The following is a 23,902-nucleotide window of genomic DNA, read 5'->3' as shown; positions in this document are numbered from 1 at the left end:
CAAAAAGAATGAAATACCGTAAAACCTTTTAAGTTTTTAAGGTAAAGTGCATCGCAAACGGAAGTTACCAACATATAGTCCCTCAGATGGGCATAAAACATTAGTAAAACATCAGTCTACAAGATATGAAGAAATAAAATCAATTATTTGAACGTTTATTGTGTTTATGTATGACGGAATACGGTACCGCTTTCAGTCCCTGATAGACGGAGAGTACACTGCAAACGGAAGTTATCACTATGGAACGTGACAAATGTTAAGAGGCCCGTTTCAAATGCATGACTTGGAAACAATGTTGTATGTTGTTCATTCCTTTTTACACATTATATACTTACTATTATATTGTTTATTATATGATGTGAATTTCGTATTGTTTATTTTGTATGGTTTTATATGATGTGTACTTTTAAAATATATTTATGTTTATTTCATTTGCTGTTATATGTTCTGCAAACGTCATTATGTGGTGTATGTTTTATTGTATGCTGTGAATTTAGTGCTACATCATATCTTTGTTTATGGAGCGTCTGCCTCGGAAGCGTGAGGTCGCGGGTTCGAAACCCGAACGATTCATTTCAAAGACTTATAAAAATGGTTCCAACAGTTGCCTCGCTTGGCGCTCAGCATTATACGGTTTGCATTAGGACTGGTCAGCCTTGTCAGGATAATGTGACTGGGCGGGACATCATGCTACATGTCTGCGGCATGATGCCCCCCACCCCCAGTGCTAGACATCTCTATAAAATGCCACACTGCAGACATCGTTGCGATATGACTGAATTTTTTTAAAGCTACGTTAATTATCCAGATCAAACACATACACAGATTATATGCTGTTCATTTGTTTCGTTATGTTTTCTGTGCTGTGCATTTTGTCTTACGTTATGTCTTCTGTGCTGTGTATTTGGTCTTACATTAGGTCTTATATGCGTTTTAGAAGGCGTTTAAGAAAGCTTCAGAAGGAAATGGCAGAAAAGAAAATGTAGCGGAGAGAGCATAGGAAGAGAAAGAAAAAGAAGAGAAGGAAATGCAAATAAAAAGAGAGGAGAAAGAAATTAATATGAAAGGAGAAAGGAAATGAAAATGCACACACACACACACACACAAACTGTGGGAGAACACTGGAATATAATCACGTCGAGCAAAATCACGACATTGTACGATTGGGTCACGCATGAATAGGCCAACACAACCATTGTTCTGGGCTACATGCCTACTATACATTGTATGTACGCGTCCAAAATATAAGACTACATTTAAACAAATAAAACGTGATAGCCAATATCATAAGCGATTTCTTATACAAGAAAAGGGACCATAAGAAGATGAAATCCTTTTCCTCATTTACTAAAAACGTTCGTAATTCGTACCAGGTTGTCAACTCGGTTAAACGATGATGGCAAACTTAAAATAGACACTGTTAAATCTGACAGCACTGTATTATGTCCAATTTGACTGACATAACTGACGTCTAAAAAAATGCAAGTCATCTAACAAAGGAATATACTGTGTTAAACTCAACTGATGGAAAGAAACAGGGAAGGTGTGATTATTATGTACCACTATAACTGAAAGCTATCCACTATCGTGAAAAAACACCATCTTGACAAGGTATCATTCCATGCGCTTATACTGATTCAAGCTTAGTACTCAAGTTCAGCGTGCACGATGACAGTAGTTCGTTGTGATCTGTTTATTGAGTAAATATATATACATCGTGAGAGTTTCATAGGACCAAAAATAGATAATGGGTAACGAAACTGGCAACAGGACATGCTGTATTCACTTCAGAATGTAATTCAATGACAGCTTAAATGACATAATTTCGTGACACATACATACATACATACATACATACACACATACATACATACAGACAGACAGACAGACAGACATTCAGACAGACATACAGACATACAGACAGACAGTCGTGCATGCATACTAATCTAATTATGTTACTAGATTTTCAAGTCTTATTTATATACAAAATCAATTTTTGCTCTAAAAATTCCATGCAAACAAATAAATTATATATAAAAGCACATGCAAATTTAAGATATACAGCTGTAACGATAAATACACACTTAGGAGACAGTTATACAAACAGAAAAAGTTAAATATACAAGAGAGTCAAGACTATGTACACATTCGGAAAACACTTGCAAATGGAATATATATATATATATATATATATATATATATATATATATATATATATATATATATATATATATATATATATATAACGCAGAGTAATTAGAAGCAATTAACCTAATTATATTAGTGAGAAAATCAATAGTACATTAAGAGGAGAAAAGACCAACATGCACATGACCTTTCAAATTTTAAAAAATGAACTTTTATTTGATTTGCATTATTTGTATTCTGTCTGAAAAATGTAACAAGTATTGAAAGTGCACCACGGCTAAATAGTTGGACTGACAACTATTTCATTGTAGCTACATGATAAATTAAAGACGATTTATGAAACAAATTGTAATATGGTAATAACATAGGTTCCCAGAACATGACCCCTAAGCGGTCGCTGTCAGATCTTCATGTATAACAGCATAGATCTGATTTTAGTCAAATTGATGAGAAGCGAGGAAATCTCAGCGGGGGTGGGGGTGGGGGTGATACAGGAGTGTAGCGGATTATCACCCGTGGCTTTCGACGCTGTGTGTCCGTCATGCGTTGTCCATCGTTTCTTGTGTGTCAGTCAAAATCTTTTATTTTCAACTTCTTCTGAAACATGAATTATGTCGTTATAATGGTCATGCTGTCGGGTAAAGCGTACAAACATTTTACGTTTCAAGCAAATTTGATAAAGAACATTCTGCCAATAAAAAAGTTGTTTGAAAAAATATTTAAACACATAATGCTGAACGGTCATCAAATAAATCCACTTTTGCTTATAGAAAAAAAAACATATAAAAGAACTTGTCCAAAACCGTTCCACATAATTTTACAAAATTTACTTATTATTTTTTTTTTGAACAAGTGATGATCTGCCACACATATTGGCACAGTTACTAAAAATATTAACAACCCCTTAACCCCTTCTTCTAAAAATAAAAACGCTGAATAATGAAAGTTTACAAGTCTATTAAATTTTACAAATAATGCCAATCCTCCATCAACCAGCTGCTGTTACTCAAATTACAGAAGCATTAAAAATGTATTCGAAGAAACCAGTCTAAAGAATTTGACTGTTTCATCAAACGTTCCTGTATGAAGACCTATTCGGTTTATACAAATGACATCATCAACTACGACCTTTGCTACTAAAAATAGAGCATATTTTAAATGACTTGTCAAAAGCTGCACAAAAGAGCATCTTTTAAATGACTTGTCAAAAGCTGCACAACACAACTTGATTTAATTTTACAGAAAGTATTTTGGTATGACGGACTTTTCAGGTTTTATATTTTCTTGAATTTGCTTTTTTTTGCTTTTTATTTTTACAAATGATGCCTATCAGATATTTCCACTGTAACTAAAAACCTTAAATAATTTTATCACATTTTAAAAAAGCAGTTAGTGCATGAAAAAGGCTTTCAAACTTTGTGCTAATTATATATATAAAATCAAAATTTTGTCCCAAAAAATCAAATTTAAATTATTCTTTTTGTCTTCATCAATCGTCATTTAGAATGTGACCATATTTGACATGAATTATTATATTGTAATAATTTATTGTTATATAAGACAATATATGTAAAATTTCTAATGATAATTTGTTAACCTTCTTGTTTTCGAATGAATGGAATTATTCTTGTTTTAAAACATATCTACGCTCGTATAATGCTTTCTCGTGTTTGGTTTCCTTCTTTTAAATTGGTCGGCCAATTTACGATATATACATTAAAGAAGACAACTGGTTTTTGACATTTTGTATTTGAAAAGATCCCTTGTATTTTATGAAGTCTCCTGCATTTTTGAAACATTATTTTCTGAATTTTCCTTCCGTGGTTATTACATCTATAAATATTCTACGATACAGCAAATATTTTTTAATTGGAAAGATGCAGTTGATTGCAATTTAAAATATCTAATATAATAGTTAATTGCAATTTAATAATAAATAATATAATAGTTCATTGAAATTTAATAATAATTAATATAATTCACACGTAGTTAATCACTGCTAGTGCATGGTACTAACCCTTAAAATGCCCGTAAACAAGAGTCCCTTGAAAGAACTGATGCTCTAATGCATTACAATAATTTCCAGGAATTAAAGATAAGACCAATCTTCATTTTAACGGACGAGTCTTGAAACATATTTGATATTCTTCAGCAACGTCAAGATTTTCAAATTAGCTGCTTTGGTGGACGTATTTGATGTCAATCACCATGTTCATTTACGACCAAGAATTCATTATACGAAGTCTTAAGGCGGAAACCCCATGCTGACTTTCCGTTTTGGAGGAGCAACGATAACATGATTTTCAAGATGGCCACAACATGGTAACCTTCTTGGGATCGACAACAGTTTCATGCACGACCAACAAGACCTCAGAGGAAGTTTTTCAGTGAAAACACCATGCTGAATAGTGGTCAGTTTTTAATGATGGCTACTGGCAGACATACTGAATGTGTGAATGGAACAATGAGGACCAACTTGACAGCACCAACAATTGTTTACTATAAACCCCATGTTGATGCAACTATCCATTCAGAAGGAGTAGTGATAGAAAAAATTCAAGATGGCCTCAGTTGTGACCATACTGAACATCAGCTCGACACCATTTTGCTTTTGGAATCAGGATACATCATGAGAAATCGATTGAAAATCCTATTGCGATATTACCTTCACATATGAGGATTAGGAAAATTGAAGAAGAAAAAAGGAAGGTCACTGTCATAGCCACAGAGGACATCACATTGGTACGATTTCATTTGGGACCAATAATACATCACAAGAAGTCATCTGGTGAAAAACCGTAGCGATAGCAATATTTTCAAAATGACCACTCTGGTGGCCATATTGGTTATCATATCAACAACACAGATGATGTGTATGACCATGTGTGTGTAGCTTGTGACTTACACCCTCATTGAACAGATGTACGTGATTGGACAAAATGAGGCTTTGAGGCTTGGACCAAAGAAGTGGCCCATTATGCTGAAGAGATGTGATCCTCCATTCAAACGTCCAAGGAAAAATGTCATTTTTAAACCTGTGTTAGTGACAGTGCTAGAAAAACCCGTCACCGAGGACAACCACTGCCTTCATGACAATACAGTCATGGTTGAAATGAACCAAGGACTGGATTTGATCTTTGTGTACTCCGATGTGGTGGCGTACAACGTGATGAGACACACATCCATGTCGGTACTACGTGTCATTCCTTTCAAAGCAGAATCTGCCACGAACGCTGAAGAGGAAGGTGGAAACACCTATCACATTCACCGCGAATTTCTAAATCCTTATTATTTGTCCGTCAGTAAGTCATATTTTGACCCTGTCAACATTGCTATAAAAGGAGATCTGGGACAAAATATTCCATTCACCAAAGGGAAGGTCACGGTGAAGCTCCATTTTCGAGAAAAGATTCTCTAACGAATCGTAAGTTATGTATCCTGTGTACCGAGGGGTCGCTCGACAACGAGGACAAGGTTTAGGAGATATGCTGAAATCAGCCTTTCGTTAGGTGGCCCCAGTTTTGAAACCGATGGTGACACGAGGATTACACGCTTTGAAAGATGCCGCGTTAACGGAAGGGAAAAAAAATTCTCCAAATTATCATCATCGACAAACAAAACCCTAAAGAAGCATTCTTGAGAGCATGCATAAATGTTTTGCTGCAAACGGGCAAGGACATTTTGGACATTTTGAACCAAAGAGAGACACGTATAAATACCCTGGGCGCTGCCGAGTCAAGCATACCTACTTTCCTGACGCCACATCAAGGACAAGGCAGAAAGAGACGAAGAAGAAAACACACCTTCACAAAACTTCAAAGGATTTCATACTAATAAATCTAGAAAGACTAAGAAAAGAAGAACTGTCCGAGACGTAGACGATTTTGATTAGTAAATCATAGAGACAAAGAAATGACGCACCGAGTCTTCTGCCTGTTCCAAGTCGTAACTAGATCTGTTTGCCATGCCACCAACTATGATGACGATGCAAGAATCCCAATAGATCGAATTACATCCCGTCTCCTCATTGACAGATTCAGCACCCATCGAGTTTGAAATGAAAGGACAGCCTGAAGATTACATCGATCTGAATAACAGTTACTTGTACCTGAAAGTCAGAGTGATAAAAAAGACAATTCAAATCCAGAGGAAGAGGATAAAGTAGCCCCCGTCAACAATTTATTTCATGCATTCCTTGTTCGGCGAAGTGGATTTGTATTTGAATAACAAACTGGTCATCAACAGCATGGATACTTACCCTTACAGAGCGTACCTGGAGAAAAACAGAAACCATGAACACCCATCTGGATGCCTGCTTGCTATGAAAACCTGACACGACAATTTTAGACGATATAAATGCTCAAAATGAGGGATTTGTCGCCTGTAAAAAGAAATTCACACCATAGAACAGCAGTTTAGAACTGATGCGTCATTTACATTTGGATATATGGTTGCAAGAGAAGTATTTGCTGAACGGTGTGGATGTCTGCCTGAGACTGAATCGTAGCAGTACCGCTTTCCATTTGATAACTGATGATGCTACCAAATACAAAACCATTATCCAAGAAGTTCGACTCTACGTAAGACGAGTGGAAGTGTTACCTAAAGTGGGAAACGACATCAGTCACACTTTGAGCAGAACGACTCTCAAGTATCCGATACGACTCGTGGAAGTGAAAAATTTCACCATTCCCAATGGTCAGCGATCCATCATCGAAGATCATCTGTTTCAAGGACAGTTACCCAAACATTTAATCCTTGGCAACGTCGAGAATGAAGCCTTCAACGGAGTTGCCAATAAAAATCCTTTCAACTTTCAGCACTTTTATGTGTCCAAGATCGAAGTCAGTCGCGATGGCAAAACCTTATGTAACAGACCTTTGGAACTTAACTTTGCCCAGAATAAATGCTTGAGATCATTTCTGTCCCTGTACGAAGCTACCGAACAGTTAGAAACCAACACCAGTCACGGTATTACGTACAAAGATTACGCAATAGGCTATGCTTTGTGAGCTTTTGATTTCACTCCAGACCAAAGCAGCGATGAGGGACATTTCCGCCCTATCTGGGCAAATTCGTGTGGAACTTCAGTTTGCAACCGAGCTGTAGAAGACAGTGAAAGTCATCCTGATAATATCATAGAAATCAACAGTTTGAGAAAAGTCATTCTAGAAATTATGGAAGTTTGTAATCCTTCTGCGAATAGTGGAGAATATGTGGAAATGGCATGGAAGGATTTCATGGAAGCAGAACCTGAAGACAGAGAAGAAAATGACATAGTGATAAAGTCCAGATGTCCAGAACAAGAACAACATTTAGTCTCCTGTTTTGCCAAACATCTGGCAGAAAACATTACAGAACTGATCAAGAAAGATTGATATGGATGTCAAAATGATTATCCCAGTCAAATTCAACACGGACGAGTATCTGGACGAAGCTTTGAGTCTCATCTCGGAAGAAGCCGTGTTGCATCAGTGATATAAAGACTTCCGTGATCATTCCTCTCCTCCATTGATAACTTTGGAGATCCATCACATCGAAGATCTCTTGGCTCAGAGTGCAGAGACGAAACGAAGAAACGGTTACTTGTCAGACATTTTCAAAACATTTTCAAGCAAAATGTCAGTACTGAATTGATCACTTATCATTATCTGTGAAGAAAAATAACAAGAAAAAAAAACTTCCCAAGAATTGATAACAGGGAACTTTATTACCTTTTGAACCACAGTTCGTACACTGCTTCTTGGAATCCTGTTGCGTGTGGAAAAGATGAAAGGCCTCATCGTAAACCTCAAGACCATCAAGCTTATGTCATCAACACGAACGATAGTCATCTCCCAGGAACCCACTGGGTAGCTGTCTACTTTCCTAAAGAAGGTTGTGTGGAATATTTTGATTCGTATGGCTTACCCCCTTTGGAAGACGATATCATCGACTTTATGAGAAGAAATGCCCAGACAACATGATTCAATAACGTGAATTACAAGGCACAGATTCCATGGCGTGTGGACAATATTGTGTGTATTTCCTTCACCAACGCAGTCTGGGATATTCTTTAGAACATTTAGTGACTTATTTTGATCGTCATTCTTCTAGAAACGATGAGAAAGTAGATCGATGGTTTTGTGAACATTATGGTTATATTTTGTCTTTAGCTAGAAAAGGTAGTGTAATCAATGGCCCAATGACTTCCAACAGTGGAAGTCTAGTTTCACTTCACAACCTTGTCAACCTTGTCCGAAATAGTTAGAAAAAATGTTTGTTAGTTTATTAGATTGTTGATTTAAAAATTTGCTCATTGTTAATTGTTGATTGTTGGTGATTTGAATAACAAAGGTTGTGTTTTGAAAAAATGCGTGAGTCTGTTCGCCATTTTTAACATGATCTATGCTCTTTGACTTCTCTCTATCCCTCAAATCAAGCTATTCTAGCGTTCCGACTCTAAACAGTGTAGAAATATTTCTATCGCGTCCGTGCTTGCTTGGTTTGCTTTGTTGTTGTTGTTGTAGGGTTTAACGCCATTTTTCAGCACACGATAGGCTATACATGGTGGCCAGTATTAATGGTGGAGGAAGAACCCGGGAAAACCCAGGAAAGAACCACCGACCCACGAGAAGCTACTGGCAAGCTTTCTCACGAACCCACATTGGCCGAATCCGAGACTCGAACCCACGCAGACAGAGGTGAGATGGCAGTGATCCGTAACGGAGAGCGCTTTAGACCACTCGGCCACTCGGGGCCCCGGTTTGCTTTGAGAAGCATGCGTATGTAAATCTGTCCCTTGCTATTCCTTTCTTCAGCTATTGTATACTCATACTATTTCATACTTAAAAATAGCCGATATGAACATTGCTTTGATCCCACGGTCAGATAGTGAAAGAAGGATATGTTCCGGGTGATAGGTTGCCACGAAACCTGTCACAAGAGTCACTTTTTGGTACAACTGCAACGATGGTTACAACGTCAAGATCTACAAGCAGAAATCGAAATTAAATAGATATAAATGTTAGAGTTTTAAGATGCAAGAGCGTTCGAAGAAATGAGATTTCATATCTTAGTTTATGGCTTGAACATTTAAATATTGAAAATTCACTAAGAATGTCAGAAAGTGTTTCTGACATTTCTCATCATTCAGTAATTATTTTTATCACTTGAATACTACAATTCTGTTGATTAATTTAACTTTTTATGCCAAATTTAAAACATTTTATTTTTACCCTGAGAACATTCCTGTATAATATGTTTAATATTGACGACATGTTGAGAAATCCAGACAGTGCCAGTCCTAAACAATAAACTTCGGACACAAAAATTACCCATGTAACTCGGCCACTATTATCTCAGGAGTTTGTAACACTTCGCAAGGTATATGTGATTATCCATTTGTAGCCATTTACACAGTAATCATCATTCGAAACTTCTGGGTGAATCCTACCGATCATACCTCGAATGTATGTCGATAGCTGCCATTCGGACCACTTCAGCTATTTACGTAACAAGGATTGACCGTGAACGTTTCGAATAACTTTGAATTATGTTCCTTTTGGAAAGATTCTCGGCCATTCCCACATTAAAGCCAATCCTAGAAATAGCCAATGTGGCCCTAATAGATTGTAGTTTCCTTTGTGTTCTTTTGAGAAATTTCCGGCGAACAAAATGTATGAGTATTCTTTTCTGCAAATTACTACGCTTACAAACATTAGAGGCATATATGTGTTTCTCAGAAAGAGCTGAGATGTTCCAAATGCAATATCATGTCTATGAACAATGTGGAATCAGACCACAATTAATAATTCCGGTTCAGTACTCGAATGTAGTCCCGGTCTATTTTTAGAGCATCTTTTCCCGTCTCCTTATGGGGGTGATACAAGAGTTAGATTTAGGCATTCTTTGTATGGATACAAAGGCAATTATTTATTCTATATAATATGAGCTTACGGTGTGGTTGCCTGTGTATGTTTCGGCGACAGTGTACAGTGAGTATTAAGGTTATGGTGATGATCCGGAAGTGAAATCTGTGTTCCATTGCACGCTGGGTTGTTAACAGTCCAACCTCTCGAAAAATGCCGGTGAAGTCATCTTTCAGGTCATGGGTTCGATCCCCGGCTGAGTCATACCAAAAACTTAAAAAACTGGTACTAACAGCTGCCTCGCTAGGCGCTCAGCATTAAGAGGTTAGCGTTAGGACAGGTCGGCTTGGTGTCAGGATAATGTGACTGGGTGGGACATCGTGCTACATGTCTGCGGCATCATGCCCCAGTACTAGACATCACTATAAACTGCCGCACTGCAGACATCGTAGCGATATGACTGAAAAATTGCTAAAGCTACGTTAAAAATCATAATCATACACACAGCGTATGCGTAAATTTGTTAAAGCCTAAATTAGGGTTGTAATGTCTTAATTGTAAACCGATCCACTACCTTGCAATATCTTTCCGTTGAGCTGAATACACGTCATCGAGTAGTCTTTTTGTACATGTTGTATACGTAGTGGTGATTTTACATTTCAAATGGGTGATGTCTAAACTCCCATCATGGAGGGGGAGGGTTAATTCACACGGTTCTAGCAACAGCTTCAAATTTAGAATTCCACTAAAGTGTGAAGATACTAACTTTATTAAAATCTCATAGTGTTTAGGTAGATCAGTCACAGTTTCAGTATACCAGATTTTGCTCAGGTATATACTTCTGAGAGGGTAACAGAGATAAAGTGTGTAAGGTGAAATTGTTTGCAGTCGCAAAATGCACGGCTGAGAAATGTTGGTAGACCTTTGTGGCTTAAATTTCGTTTGGTATCCAATCAAATTTAAGTTGGTCAGTTTATCGCCGTTCCTACATAATCTAACAAAGGGAAGAACACAACTTGAATTGTCCACTGCCGACACGTGTTTGTACAAGTACCCTTCACTCAAATACACCTGTAATGGCTTCTCTTATTTACGTAGTCTTTCTTTAGATGTTGAACTTACAAAGTATCCTTTTCGAAGTTAATTGCATCCACCATTTTCTGCCGATGTCCACTGCACATCTGCTACACTCTGTTGGTTAGTTGGCATTACATACTAAGGGAAGCAACTAATAAAATCTAAAAGATGTCGCTAGAACAAAGCACTAAAGTATCTGCTCGATCCGCCAAGTTGTAGATAGGGTTAACATATCGGAACCATGGCTAGCGAAGATGATATAAGATGATATAACCTCCACTGAAATAAGTGACTATTACATGTATATGAATGGTCCTCGTCATCCTGAAAGACAGATGTCAATGTTGATGAATTATAATTTGACAAAGTGACGCCAAGGTAAGGGGTTGGACATGTGACCAGAAAGGCGAGGATTCAATTCCCATCATCAAACTGGATAGGCTTCCATAGTGTGTCCTTCGGCAAGGCACTTTACATGTCTCGACACGAGATACCCTTCAATGTGATTTTGTAACGTAAATTACCAATCCAAACCAATCCACTGGGGAAATGAACTAGTTGACAGCAGCATTGGGAAATACATACTGCAGTGGAACATTGATGTCCGGAGTCTGGTTGTTGGAACTTCTCGAACATTGGGACTAAGTGAGTGTCCGCGTAGACATAATTTATTGGGCGTAAATTTACCAGGTATTCACACAACAAATGAATGGATAATCGATGTTTTACTCTATTAAGTACATCTGGCAAGACGAATTATTGTTTTACGGGTGGTAGTATACAAAGTAATGTTGCCCTTATTTTTCATTCCCAAAAGATACGGAATAAGAAAAAATTGCGTATACCAGAGTAAGATCCGACATGATAATTGTAAGCAAACTTTATATATATTATATTTAGGTCGTGGTCATTTAATTAGTGCCACTTTGTTTTGCATTCTATTCTTAGTTACCATGGATGATTTATTAGCATTGTTTTAATGGAGAAATGTGAGAAATGACTTTCGTGTGTAATATAGCTCTACAAGGAGTTTTAAACGGATGTTTAAAAACATGTTTGCAATCTCAATACAAAGGGTAGGTACCTCGTTCAGATTGTACTGCCAATGGGAATTATTTGAATTTTTCATACGGTGTCTACACCACTGCAAAAAGAAAATATATATGACAGAAAGTTTAATGAACAAACATTTATCGGTAGCGTTTTTGAACAGGTCATTGCGGTCTTATCCTGTTATAAGGCATGATTATAATTTGTTTACCTGTTTTAAACATGTCTATATCTCGTTGTACTTGTTATAAGGCTTGATCATAATTCATTGTGCCTGTTGTAAGGGATGACTATAGGTCATTGTACCAGTTGTAAGGCATGATTATGATTAGTTGTACCTGTTATAAGGCATGATTATAATTCGTTGTTCCTGTTATAAGGCATGTCTATAATTCATTGTACCTGTTATAAGGCATGACTATAATTCGTTGTTCCTGTTATAAGGCATGTCTATAATTCGTTGTACCTATTATAAGATGACTATAATTACTTGTACCTGTTTAAAGCATGCCTGTAATTCGTTGTACCTTGTATAATGCGTTTCTATAATTCGTTATACCTGTTATAAGGCATGACTATAATTTTTTACCTCTTTTAAGCATGTCTATAATTCGTTGTACCTGTTATAAAACTTGATCATAATTAATTGTGCCTGTTATAAGACATGACCATAGGTCATTGTACCAATTGTAAGGCATGATTATAATTAGTTGTACCTGTTATAAGGCATGTCTTTAATTCGTTGTACCTGTTTTAAGGCATGTCTTTAATTCGTTGTACCTGTTATAAGGCATGACTATAATTCGTTAATGCAGGGATTTATTCATATATCACATGATGTTGACGACGATAGGAAATCTCCACATTGTTCAATTTACTAGAGTTAAGGGTTAAGTGGTCTGTATCCGGATATCTGGGATGATACGTCTGTAGGAACAATAGATATATAATATACACTAATGAACGATAGATATAAACACTCAGTCATTAGACACACACACACACACACACACACACACACACACACACATATAACGTTTACATTTTGGGTATTTATTCAATTATTCATTTAAATATTATTCATACACTCTGTCGAGAAAATTAGACATATATTTATTTCTTATCAATCCACATATTACAATAATAATCTGTTGACGTGTCACAGAGAAAACTAAAATGGAGGCTACAAAATATTGCTTGGAAATGCTGTATTGATATGCAATAATACAGTCATTGGTATTCTTGAAAGATTGGTTCTGTGTTTTCAAACGGGTTTCGTTTAATTCTCAAAGTATCATTTTCTGTTATTTAGACGCGGTTTTCCAAGTAAACTAAACTCCATAAACTAATTGGAAGAGGATTATTTTATATTTGGAAACACACACACACACACACACACACACACACAGACACGCATGTGAAAATTATTATTTTATATTTGGAAACACACACACACAGACACACATACAAAAGTAACATGCATTATTTTATAATTGGTATATGCTTTAAGATTAGTAACTTAGAACTCAGATTTCTAGCCCAGTGTTTGACTAAATATACGGATCACAATGTCATAATATTTGTTGATATTTAAAAATCAAGGTCTGTGCTTGCAAATTAACTGCAGTGTAAAAATTATTAAAATCCGTCTTGAAAATTATTGCTCATGTAAGACAGGTACGTCTAATTAAATTAACTGTAAATATTTGTATAAGTGCCTATCTATAAAGATTGTCAGAAGAAAATTTAGGCGATGATGGTATTTGCAACATGCATTCCTAAATAATTATTTGCGAACCCTTTAACGCCCAAATTGGTTGTTTGCAAACTGTTAGTAACTCATTTGTGCAAAGCTGTAACAATTTCATTGCAAACTGTGATTTTTGAAAACATTATATTCTGAATATACAAATATAACTATAAGGTTATATAGGTGTAAGTATATATGAATATAAGTATATATAAATATAAGTATATTTGTAAAGGTGAATATATGCAATATTAGGTAGTTTCAAATGACAAAATTTGGTTTGTATGCTAATGAGAAGGTATCATTTTTGTTGGTTTTAACAGTACGTTTAACACATTAAATTCTTTATCATGTCGGGAAAAAGGGAGCTACAAGCCTTTCCAATGGACACAAAGTGAAGCTTTAGCCGTAACACCAATTGCTATAGAAAAATAAGTACATATGCATGAACTAGAATCAACCAATCTAAATGTGAAAATGAAAACAAAAAATATTGTTCTCTTTTGTACTAATACGGATCACTGTCAAAGTAATGCAACGCATTCGTATGAAAAACCTGATCACTGTCAAAGCAATGCAATGCATTCGTATCCTAAGTTTGCTCATTGTCAATATCAATGATATCTATACGTATATAAAACCTGATCACTGTCTAAGCAATGCATTGCATTCGTATGAAAAACATGATCACTGTCAAAGCAATGCAATACATTCGTATGAAAAACCTGATCACTGTCAAAGCAATGACAGTGATCCTAAGTTAGCTCACTTTCAATATAAATGCCTGCGTATGAAAAAGCTTATCCCTGTCATTGCAATATAATGCCTACGTATGAAAAACCTGATCCCTGTCATTTCAATATAATGCATACGTATGAAACGTCTGAGCACTGTCAATGTAATATATTCCGATGATAAGTCTGCAACAGTAGTAGAAGATGTAGATAAAACATTTTCAAAGAAAGCATGCAATATCAATAAAAGAAAAAGTATTAGTTGAAACAAAAAACTCTAATTCAGGCCCATTTTCATAATCCGTATTCCATACGGTAGTGGACATTACTAACAAAGAATAGTTGTATACACTTGTACGATTCCAATGTTACAGTAATGAACTATTATTCTCTATGGACCACATCGTCCACTGAACACAATGGACACGTTTTATTCAGAGTTTCATAACAATCTGTACAGTAATAGGCATTGCATTGGTCACCGGAACATTTCACCAGACCAACGTCTTGAAATCCCCCCTCAGCTGTCTCACAGCTTAGGCATATTTTGTCTTTTCGTGAAAGACATCTTGCAAGACATGGGATTTTTAATGACAGCCACGTCATCAGCTGTAGTTGCTCACTGACACATTTTTCCTTATAAGATGAGTTGATCTTTTGGCGCAAGAATTTCCGAACACTGATTCGCTTGTGTCGAATTAATTTGTGGAGATATTGAGTTCGTGCTTCTTCCTGTCTTGGATAGTAGTAAGCAGTGATTTTTCTGCGAGCTCGTAATGCACATTCTTTCATGAGAACGAAGAGGACGGCTACAAGATAAAGGACTATGTAGACGGGAATGTTCGATGAGTCTGGCATGGAGGGGTCCGGCAGACAATCTGTCAAATTCAGTTCACCAATATAGCTCTCATTGATGTTTAATTCCTGAATGAGTTCTCGATAAAAATTGGCAACAAATCCAGTTCCATCGACGTTAAGCTGAAATTCCGAACTGCCCTTGTACTGAATATTGACGTTCCCGTGCCGTTTCAAAAGATCAAGGATATAGTAGAGAAGATAGTCAAACAAGAGCACACTAAGACACAGCAAGAAATGCATACCAATCTGAGCCAGGCCAAATCTGCCGTGACCTATTTCCACTAATGTGATACGCCAAGAACTGGTGTCAATGTACAACTTTTTCTCCTTTTTCTTCAGTGGCAATACACAACTCAATCCACAATCTTTTCTTTCTTGATCCAGATCCTTGAAACGTTTGGTAATGTATATGTTGTCATAGGAATCACGTGCCAGATAATTTCGTACATACCAAAAGGATTGCAGAAATAAAAGAATCAATGTCAGGGATAGAACTTTCTCCAGGATTTTTATAAAGTGAAGAAAAGCACCAGTTTTAGCTTCTAATTCTTCCTTCACCTCTTTTTGAATGCTTTCTGCGGATCGACTTGAATTAACATCGGCATTACAATCCATGGTTGTGGACAGGTTAACGGTGAAATAATTGACCACACCGTTCAAGGCTTGTTCAGTTGTGTTTATTGCCTTCGTTAGCTCATCATCTGAAAGTGTTAGGAATCTACAACTATCTTTGATTGCGTCCATTACTTTCTGGCATATCTGTTCGCATGGGTCCGGGACCTCTGCCGGTAGCAGGCGAGTGACAGATCTATAGGAAAAGTAGTTAAGTGAACTGTCGTTATGTTACGTGTGCTTAAACACTATGACTATCTATCATTTGAGCAAGCGTCACATCTAAGATGTACATGATTCACTGAAAGTGTAATATTTCCATACACTCGCAAAATCAAACTTTAGAACACAATTTTTAAATATAATCGTTACCTTATTTTGAATGTTACATAATAACTCATGCACGTCTACTCATTAGTTAAGTTCTAAAACTGGTGTACAGTTTGTTAACAATAACATGTATAGGATTAAGTTATTATATTGATCTTATAATATGAAACGCTCTTGCAGAGACCGATCCGTAAATTAAACTCGGTTAATAAATTGTATTTAAACCAGGTAATAATTCGTAACATTTAAACCACGAAAGTGAACTAAAAGCGAGAAATTTATTCATGCCAATTAGCTAATATGTTATTAAAAAATCGGCTGTGGAACAAAATTGCTCAGAAAGAAATAAACGAATAAAATTAGCAAATAACCAAGCTTTCTTCATATATTTAAAAAAATATCACTATTACCAGCATATAGAACTATGACCATTAAAATTGTAGGGTAATATAACCATTGACAGTGTATAACAATATGACCAATTTCCATTATATGCACTTAGTTATATGATTCATTTCCAGTACATATTAAAATGACCATAGACAGTGTTTAGTAATATGACCATTGGCAGTGTTTAGCAATATGACCATTGACAGTGTATAGCAATATGATCGTTGACAGAGTATAGTAATATAACCATTGACAGCGCATATCAATATGACCATTGACAGTGTATAACAATATGACCATTGATATTATGTAGTAATATGACCATTGATAGTGAATAGTAATATTACCATTGCACGTGTATGATTATATGACCATTGACAGTGTATAGTAATATTACTGTTACACGTGTATAATGATATGACCATTGACAGTGTATATCAATATGACCATTGACAGTGCATATCAATATGACCATTGACAGTGTATAGTAATGTGATCATTTATCAGTTATAACAATTTTATCACCAAAAGACAGAGAAGGGCAAGACAATATAGTATGCATATTCAGTCTGACTGCCAGAAGACCGGACTTGAACAATGCAGAAACACTTTTACCTTTAAGTGTCACTAACGAATTATTGATGTACTCCTTTTATGTAATATGTTAAATACAAATACCAACATGCCTAGGTACAAATATCAATGTGCCCATATAAAATTAGTATACCCAGATAGAGATAATATACCCAGATACAAGTAACATCATAATCAGTTAAAACGAGTGCATACAAATAACACTATTCCCAATTCCAAATAAAACGATAAGTTATGTCAGTTCCAAATAGCATGCTAAGTTATAAATAACATAAAATGCCCAGTTACAATAGTATACCCAGTCCCAAACTGCATTATGCCCAGTTCAAGTAACAGAATACCTAGTTTCATGTTACAGTATGCCTATATGCAAGCAGCATCGTGCCCAGTTACAAAAAACATCATGCTCAGATACAGATAGTATATCCAGTTGCAAATACCGTCATGCCCAGAGAAAACACATCATGACCAGAGAAATAACTTCATGCCTGGATACCAAGTGCATACTCTGTAACAGATGACATCATGCCAGAGTACAGAGAACACCATTCCCAAAACAAATATAATGCACAGTTGCAAATAAAATCATGCTCGGTCACAAAAGTATGGCCAGTTACAAACAACATGATGCCCAGATACGAATATCATGCCCAGTTACTAAAAACATCCTGCCCAGTTTCACATAGTATGCCGAGTTAGAAGTAACATCATGCACATATATAAATAATAGTATGCCCCGTTATAACTTGTATCTTGCCCACATGCAAATAGCATGCTAAATTTCAAACAACATTATGTACAGATGCATATGACATCAAACTCAGATGGAAATAGCAAGCCCACATAGAGATATCATGCCCAGTTACAAATGGCATCATGTCCAGATCAAAATACATACAGATTTACAAAAAAGCATTATGCCCAGTTCGCATAAATTTGACACTTACGATATCTTTAGAGTTTTGACGCATTCTTGTTTGCACTCATCAAAAGCTGATATATTTGGAAAACAGTTCTGAAATTGGATAACTTTAAATTCATATTGGTATCATCTAAATAGTCATTACTGTCTAATGCTAAGATCGCCAGAGAAAGAGCCATACGAAAATTAATCCAATGGAAACGTGTAGCGTTATCTTGCTTGCCAGCTTTATCGATAAAGTAGATCTGAATTGCATACACTTAGGCAAACTCCAAATTTTTAAGTATTAAACAAAAATCACTACCATAATTACCATTACTTCCACCATCACCATTGAAAAAGGTAGTAGTAGTAGTAATTGTAGTAGTAAATATAGGTTAAACTAAAAATCAAACACGTATTTAAGTAATGTTTTCAAAATTTGAATCATCCACCTGCCATGCACCGAGAAAGAGTTTTGTTCTGCCAACATTTAGAATTTGCTTTCCCCTCTTTTGTTTCTTCTTTTTTTGTGGAAAATATCAGATAAAGCGTTGTATTTATTATTAGTAATCGTTAGAAACGTTATGTTCCGAATGTTAATAATGTTAGAAACGTTTAAAGTTTTTCACTTTCATAATTGAGATAGCTGTAATTTGACTCGTGATTCTGAAGGTCAACATATATAATCTTATATCAGTATTCGTGAGATTTCTGTTATGGCGGAGATCTCGATTTGAATCAGTTTGGGTTTTAGAGGTGCTACATAACATGTGCAGACACTTACGCTTGGGACCAAATGTACAGTCACTTACAATTGGCACCAAACGAACAGACACTTACAGTTGGTACCAAATGAACAGGTACATACAATTAGTATCAAAAGTACAGACACACATTTGGTACCAAATGAACAGACACTTACAGTTGGTATAAAATGTATTGAACGATAGCACTATCGTGTGAAGTTCACTTTTCCAACTTATATTTTGTTTACCGTCTTCAAAAATGTCTTTCACTAATCTGTCGAAATTGCTAACAGTTAATAAAAAAGATATGTAAAGTCGAGCTCTCGATCACCCAGGAGATTGAAAATAATAATCTCACCTCTTTAAAGGAATCCACAGTATTTTGTATTTTTATAATTTCCTCATCCATTTTCGTCAGACTCGTGTTGACGGGTAAAATCCCTTTACCCATCTCATACTGTAACTGTCTGAGGACATTTTTCTGCCTGTCAATGTATTCTGCAGCTTGTACCAATGGCTTTTTCAGTTGCCCCTGAAGGTCTCGTGTCTGATTTAGGGCAAGATCTGCAATACAGGACATACTTATTGCCACCTCCTCCATGTTGTTTTTGATGTTTTGAACAGTATGAGACAGCATAAAGCCAAATATAATGGACAAGATGACCGCACGTCCCTTCCCTGTGAAAAAATTTGGAACTACGAGTGCAACAACACAGCGGAAAAGCATGGACAAGGCTAGACCGACTGATATTAAAACTGTTACAATGGCAAATGTGATACCAGCTTCCAAATCGGAATACCCAAATGAATACCTCAGGACAAGAAATATCAGTCCACCCAGGAAAACCCCAGTTATCGCTCCAAATATTGCTTTTAGGGTTCTGTTTTGGTCTTTGTCAGTTAGGAATAGTTTTCTACCTGTCTGGGTCAGAATGTCTTTGCTCGAGGAGAATTTGCCAAGTAGTTCAGGTGGTTTGTGTCTTGTGTTTTCTTTTTTATTATCAACTGATGGAGTTTCTTCATTGCCATTTCTTTCATTTGATATATTCTTCCATCTTACCTGTGCTGGTACAAGAGGTCTTGGTGGAGGCCCCTTCCTGATATCTCCTGTACTTTCCTTCATTGTGATATCACTAGTTTGTCCTTTAGCACTCTCATGGACTACCAAGGTGTCACTTTGTGATGAATTTGCTGTGATTAGCTTTGAAGGCAAAGGTTCACATTGTTTCAAGGACTTGGTTGGCTCAGAGTCAGTGCATTTTGTGACATGGGACCCAGGGAAAAATCCTACCTTTCCTGTCGACATGTTTTTACCCATATACCAACCATTATCATGTTTCTCTGTATTCATCAACAGATCACCTATCATGAGACTGATATATCCCTCTGCTTCACCTTTGTAATCAAAGTTAGCTTTACACTGGGCCATCTGAACTGAATTCGTCCTTGTTAACTTCTACGAAGATAATAGAAAGCTCCAGTTAATAAAACTTGGATCCCGTTTGAATTGATGTCACAAGTTTTCTTTGAGATCAGATATAATTATACAATCCTTGGGCTTCTCTTATAATAATACCTGTCCGTAGACTCAGTTTCTTCGTATCAAAATTATTCAATACCTGAAAAGAGAAAAGATAAACTGAGCGAAAGTTTGAGATTTAGTGGTATAGACCTTCATTCTTGTGCGTGAGTCTGTCAACGTTTGCTATTTTCAACGTATCTGCTATAAATAATAATAATTCAGAAGGAAAATAGAAAAATACTTGAATGCATTCTTAAAGAGAACTGACAAACAGGATTTGACCATGTTTGACAAAGCATCCTGGCTCAAAGAACTCTCACGTTTGTACATATTTGATGATTCTCCAATAAATTAATCACTGTTTCTAAAATCAGAGCACACAATAAATTACTTTTTACTAAAACGTAAAACGAATTGTTTTTTACTTATCTGCAAAATGCAATATCGTGTCAAGCTTGTTCAAAATCGATTTGAAATAAAATATGGACACTGTACTTAAAATATTCAAACCTTTAAATGAACTTTTACTCAAATTCGTCTCAAAAGAAATTTACCAAATTTAACAGACATCATCCACACATGAAAGACTTTGAAAAATTTGTAAGTGGCGCAGATTTGCGTCAAATATGGCTACCATTACTACAAAACCATCTTGAGAATATTGTCGAATTTATGAGAAGGCATCCCGAATGAAGGTAATATTAGTCCGAACAAACGATATCTACCCGTTATCAAATATGGCCTCTGTTATGAAATATAAGAAATTCGCAAAATACGCTTCTCTGGGTTCAACTAAAGTTGGCGGAAAGCTTCTTACCCAGAAGTACTTTCAGAAAAATGATGCCGATCTGCTATAAAGTATGGCCACCATTTGTAGAAATAAAAAAATATTTAAACAACTTTATCTACAAAAATCGCATAACGGAATTTGACCTACGTTCACGGAACGCACCGTAGTATAGTGGTTTCTTACCTTTAATGTCTTTATTCTTCTAGGTAGAGGTGATTGGATTTAGTCCTTGTGCTGAAGTTTCATGGAACAAAGTTTTATCGAACAAAAGGATTCCTTGTTAACGTGAACTGAAAACATGAAACTATTTCTATACGGTTGCCTTTTATAGTCGCATCACATTAAACTAAACCACAAGAGACGTAATGTAGCCGAATCTGAATCCGAGTATATCATACTAAATATGGTTATGAGTGAATCATGCCAAATTCAGAGTCAGTCTGAATCATACCAAATCTGTATTTTGCGACTTAAAGCAATACACTCATCAGAATTTTACAAATAGTGGAGATTCGAGATCAGATTTGGTAGTCATTACTAACAATAGAAAATCCATAGAACGACCTCAAAAAGAATGAAATACCGTAAAACCTTTTAAGTTTTTAAGGTAAAGTGCATCGCAAACGGAAGTTACCAACATATAGTCCCTCAGATGGGCATAAAACATTAGTAAAACATCAGTCTACAAGATATGAAGAAATAAAATCAATTATTTGAACGTTTATTGTGTTTATGTATGACGGAATACGGTACCGCTTTCAGTCCCTGATAGACGGAGAGTACACTGCAAACGGAAGTTATCACTATGGAACGTGACAAATGTTAAGAGGCCCGTTTCAAATGCATGACTTGGAAACAATGTTGTATGTTGTTCATTCCTTTTTACACATTATATACTTACTATTATATTGTTTATTATATGATGTGAATTTCGTATTGTTTATTTTGTATGGTTTTATATGATGTGTACTTTTAAAATATATTTATGTTTATTTCATTTGCTGTTATATGTTCTGCAAACGTCATTATGTGGTGTATGTTTTATTGTATGCTGTGAATTTAGTGCTACATCATATCTTTGTTTATGGAGCGTCTGCCTCGGAAGCGTGAGGTCGCGGGTTCGAAACCCGAACGATTCATTTCAAAGACTTATAAAAATGGTTCCAACAGTTGCCTCGCTTGGCGCTCAGCATTATACGGTTTGCATTAGGACTGGTCAGCCTTGTCAGGATAATGTGACTGGGCGGGACATCATGCTACATGTCTGCGGCATGATGCCCCCCACCCCCAGTGCTAGACATCTCTATAAAATGCCACACTGCAGACATCGTTGCGATATGACTGAATTTTTTTAAAGCTACGTTAATTATCCAGATCAAACACATACACAGATTATATGCTGTTCATTTGTTTCGTTATGTTTTCTGTGCTGTGCATTTTGTCTTACGTTATGTCTTCTGTGCTGTGTATTTGGTCTTACATTAGGTCTTATATGCGTTTTAGAAGGCGTTTAAGAAAGCTTCAGAAGGAAATGGCAGAAAAGAAAATGTAGCGGAGAGAGCATAGGAAGAGAAAGAAAAAGAAGAGAAGGAAATGCAAATAAAAAGAGAGGAGAAAGAAATTAATATGAAAGGAGAAAGGAAATGAAAATGCACACACACACACACACACAAACTGTGGGAGAACACTGGAATATAATCACGTCGAGCAAAATCACGACATTGTACGATTGGGTCACGCATGAATAGGCCAACACAACCATTGTTCTGGGCTACATGCCTACTATACATTGTATGTACGCGTCCAAAATATAAGACTACATTTAAACAAATAAAACGTGATAGCCAATATCATAAGCGATTTCTTATACAAGAAAAGGGACCATAAGAAGATGAAATCCTTTTCCTCATTTACTAAAAACGTTCGTAATTCGTACCAGGTTGTCAACTCGGTTAAACGATGATGGCAAACTTAAAATAGACACTGTTAAATCTGACAGCACTGTATTATGTCCAATTTGACTGACATAACTGACGTCTAAAAAAATGCAAGTCATCTAACAAAGGAATATACTGTGTTAAACTCAACTGATGGAAAGAAACAGGGAAGGTGTGATTATTATGTACCACTATAACTGAAAGCTATCCACTATCGTGAAAAAACACCATCTTGACAAGGTATCATTCCATGCGCTTATACTGATTCAAGCTTAGTACTCAAGTTCAGCGTGCACGATGACAGTAGTTCGTTGTGATCTGTTTATTGAGTAAATATATATACATCGTGAGAGTTTCATAGGACCAAAAATAGATAATGGGTAACGAAACTGGCAACAGGACATGCTGTATTCACTTCAGAATGTAATTCAATGACAGCTTAAATGACATAATTTCGTGACACATACATACATACATACATACATACACACATACATACATACAGACAGACAGACAGACAGACATTCAGACAGACATACAGACATACAGACAGACAGTCGTGCATGCATACTAATCTAATTATGTTACTAGATTTTCAAGTCTTATTTAT

At 36.1% G+C, this 23,902-nt stretch overlaps 1 protein-coding gene across 1 annotated transcript; it reads right to left on the bottom strand.

Moving 5' to 3' along the window:
* Positions 1-14,335: 14,335 nt before the first annotated feature.
* LOC149781045 (DC-STAMP domain-containing protein 2-like) lies at positions 14,336-21,866 on the bottom strand. Its single transcript, XM_089938175.1, has 4 exons — positions 21,539-21,866; positions 19,402-20,662; positions 18,341-18,408; positions 14,336-16,275 (listed from the first exon to the last, which is right to left on the bottom strand). Exons 2-4 carry the CDS (start codon positions 20,470-20,472, stop codon positions 14,994-14,996), a joined length of 2,421 nt encoding a protein of 806 aa, XP_089794301.1. The 5' UTR covers positions 20,473-20,662; positions 21,539-21,866; the 3' UTR covers positions 14,336-14,993.
* Between the last annotated feature and the right edge of the window lie 2,036 nt (positions 21,867-23,902).

This window comes from Sinohyriopsis cumingii, chromosome 16 (assembly GCF_028554795.1).
Source record: "Sinohyriopsis cumingii isolate HCF-2022 chromosome 16, ASM2855479v2, whole genome shotgun sequence".
NCBI classification, from domain to species: Eukaryota; Metazoa; Mollusca; class Bivalvia; order Unionida; family Unionidae; genus Sinohyriopsis; species Sinohyriopsis cumingii.
Note: the sequence above shows the minus strand (reverse complement) of the source record. Positions and strands in the feature narration are given on the sequence as shown.

Bases quoted from the DNA above. Each gene is read 5' to 3' on its own strand.
- LOC149781045 (XM_089938175.1), bottom strand. From the start codon at position 20,472: ATGGCCCAGTGTAAAGCTAACTTTGATTACAAAGGTGAAGCAGAGGGA. The intron at 18,409-19,401 runs GTGAGATTATTA...ATCCAATTTCAG, and splicing joins CTGTGGATTCCTTTAAAGAG to AACTGTTTTCCAAATATATC. The intron at 16,276-18,340 runs GTAAGTGTCAAA...CTTTTCCTATAG, and splicing joins GTCAAAACTCTAAAGATATC to ATCTGTCACTCGCCTGCTAC.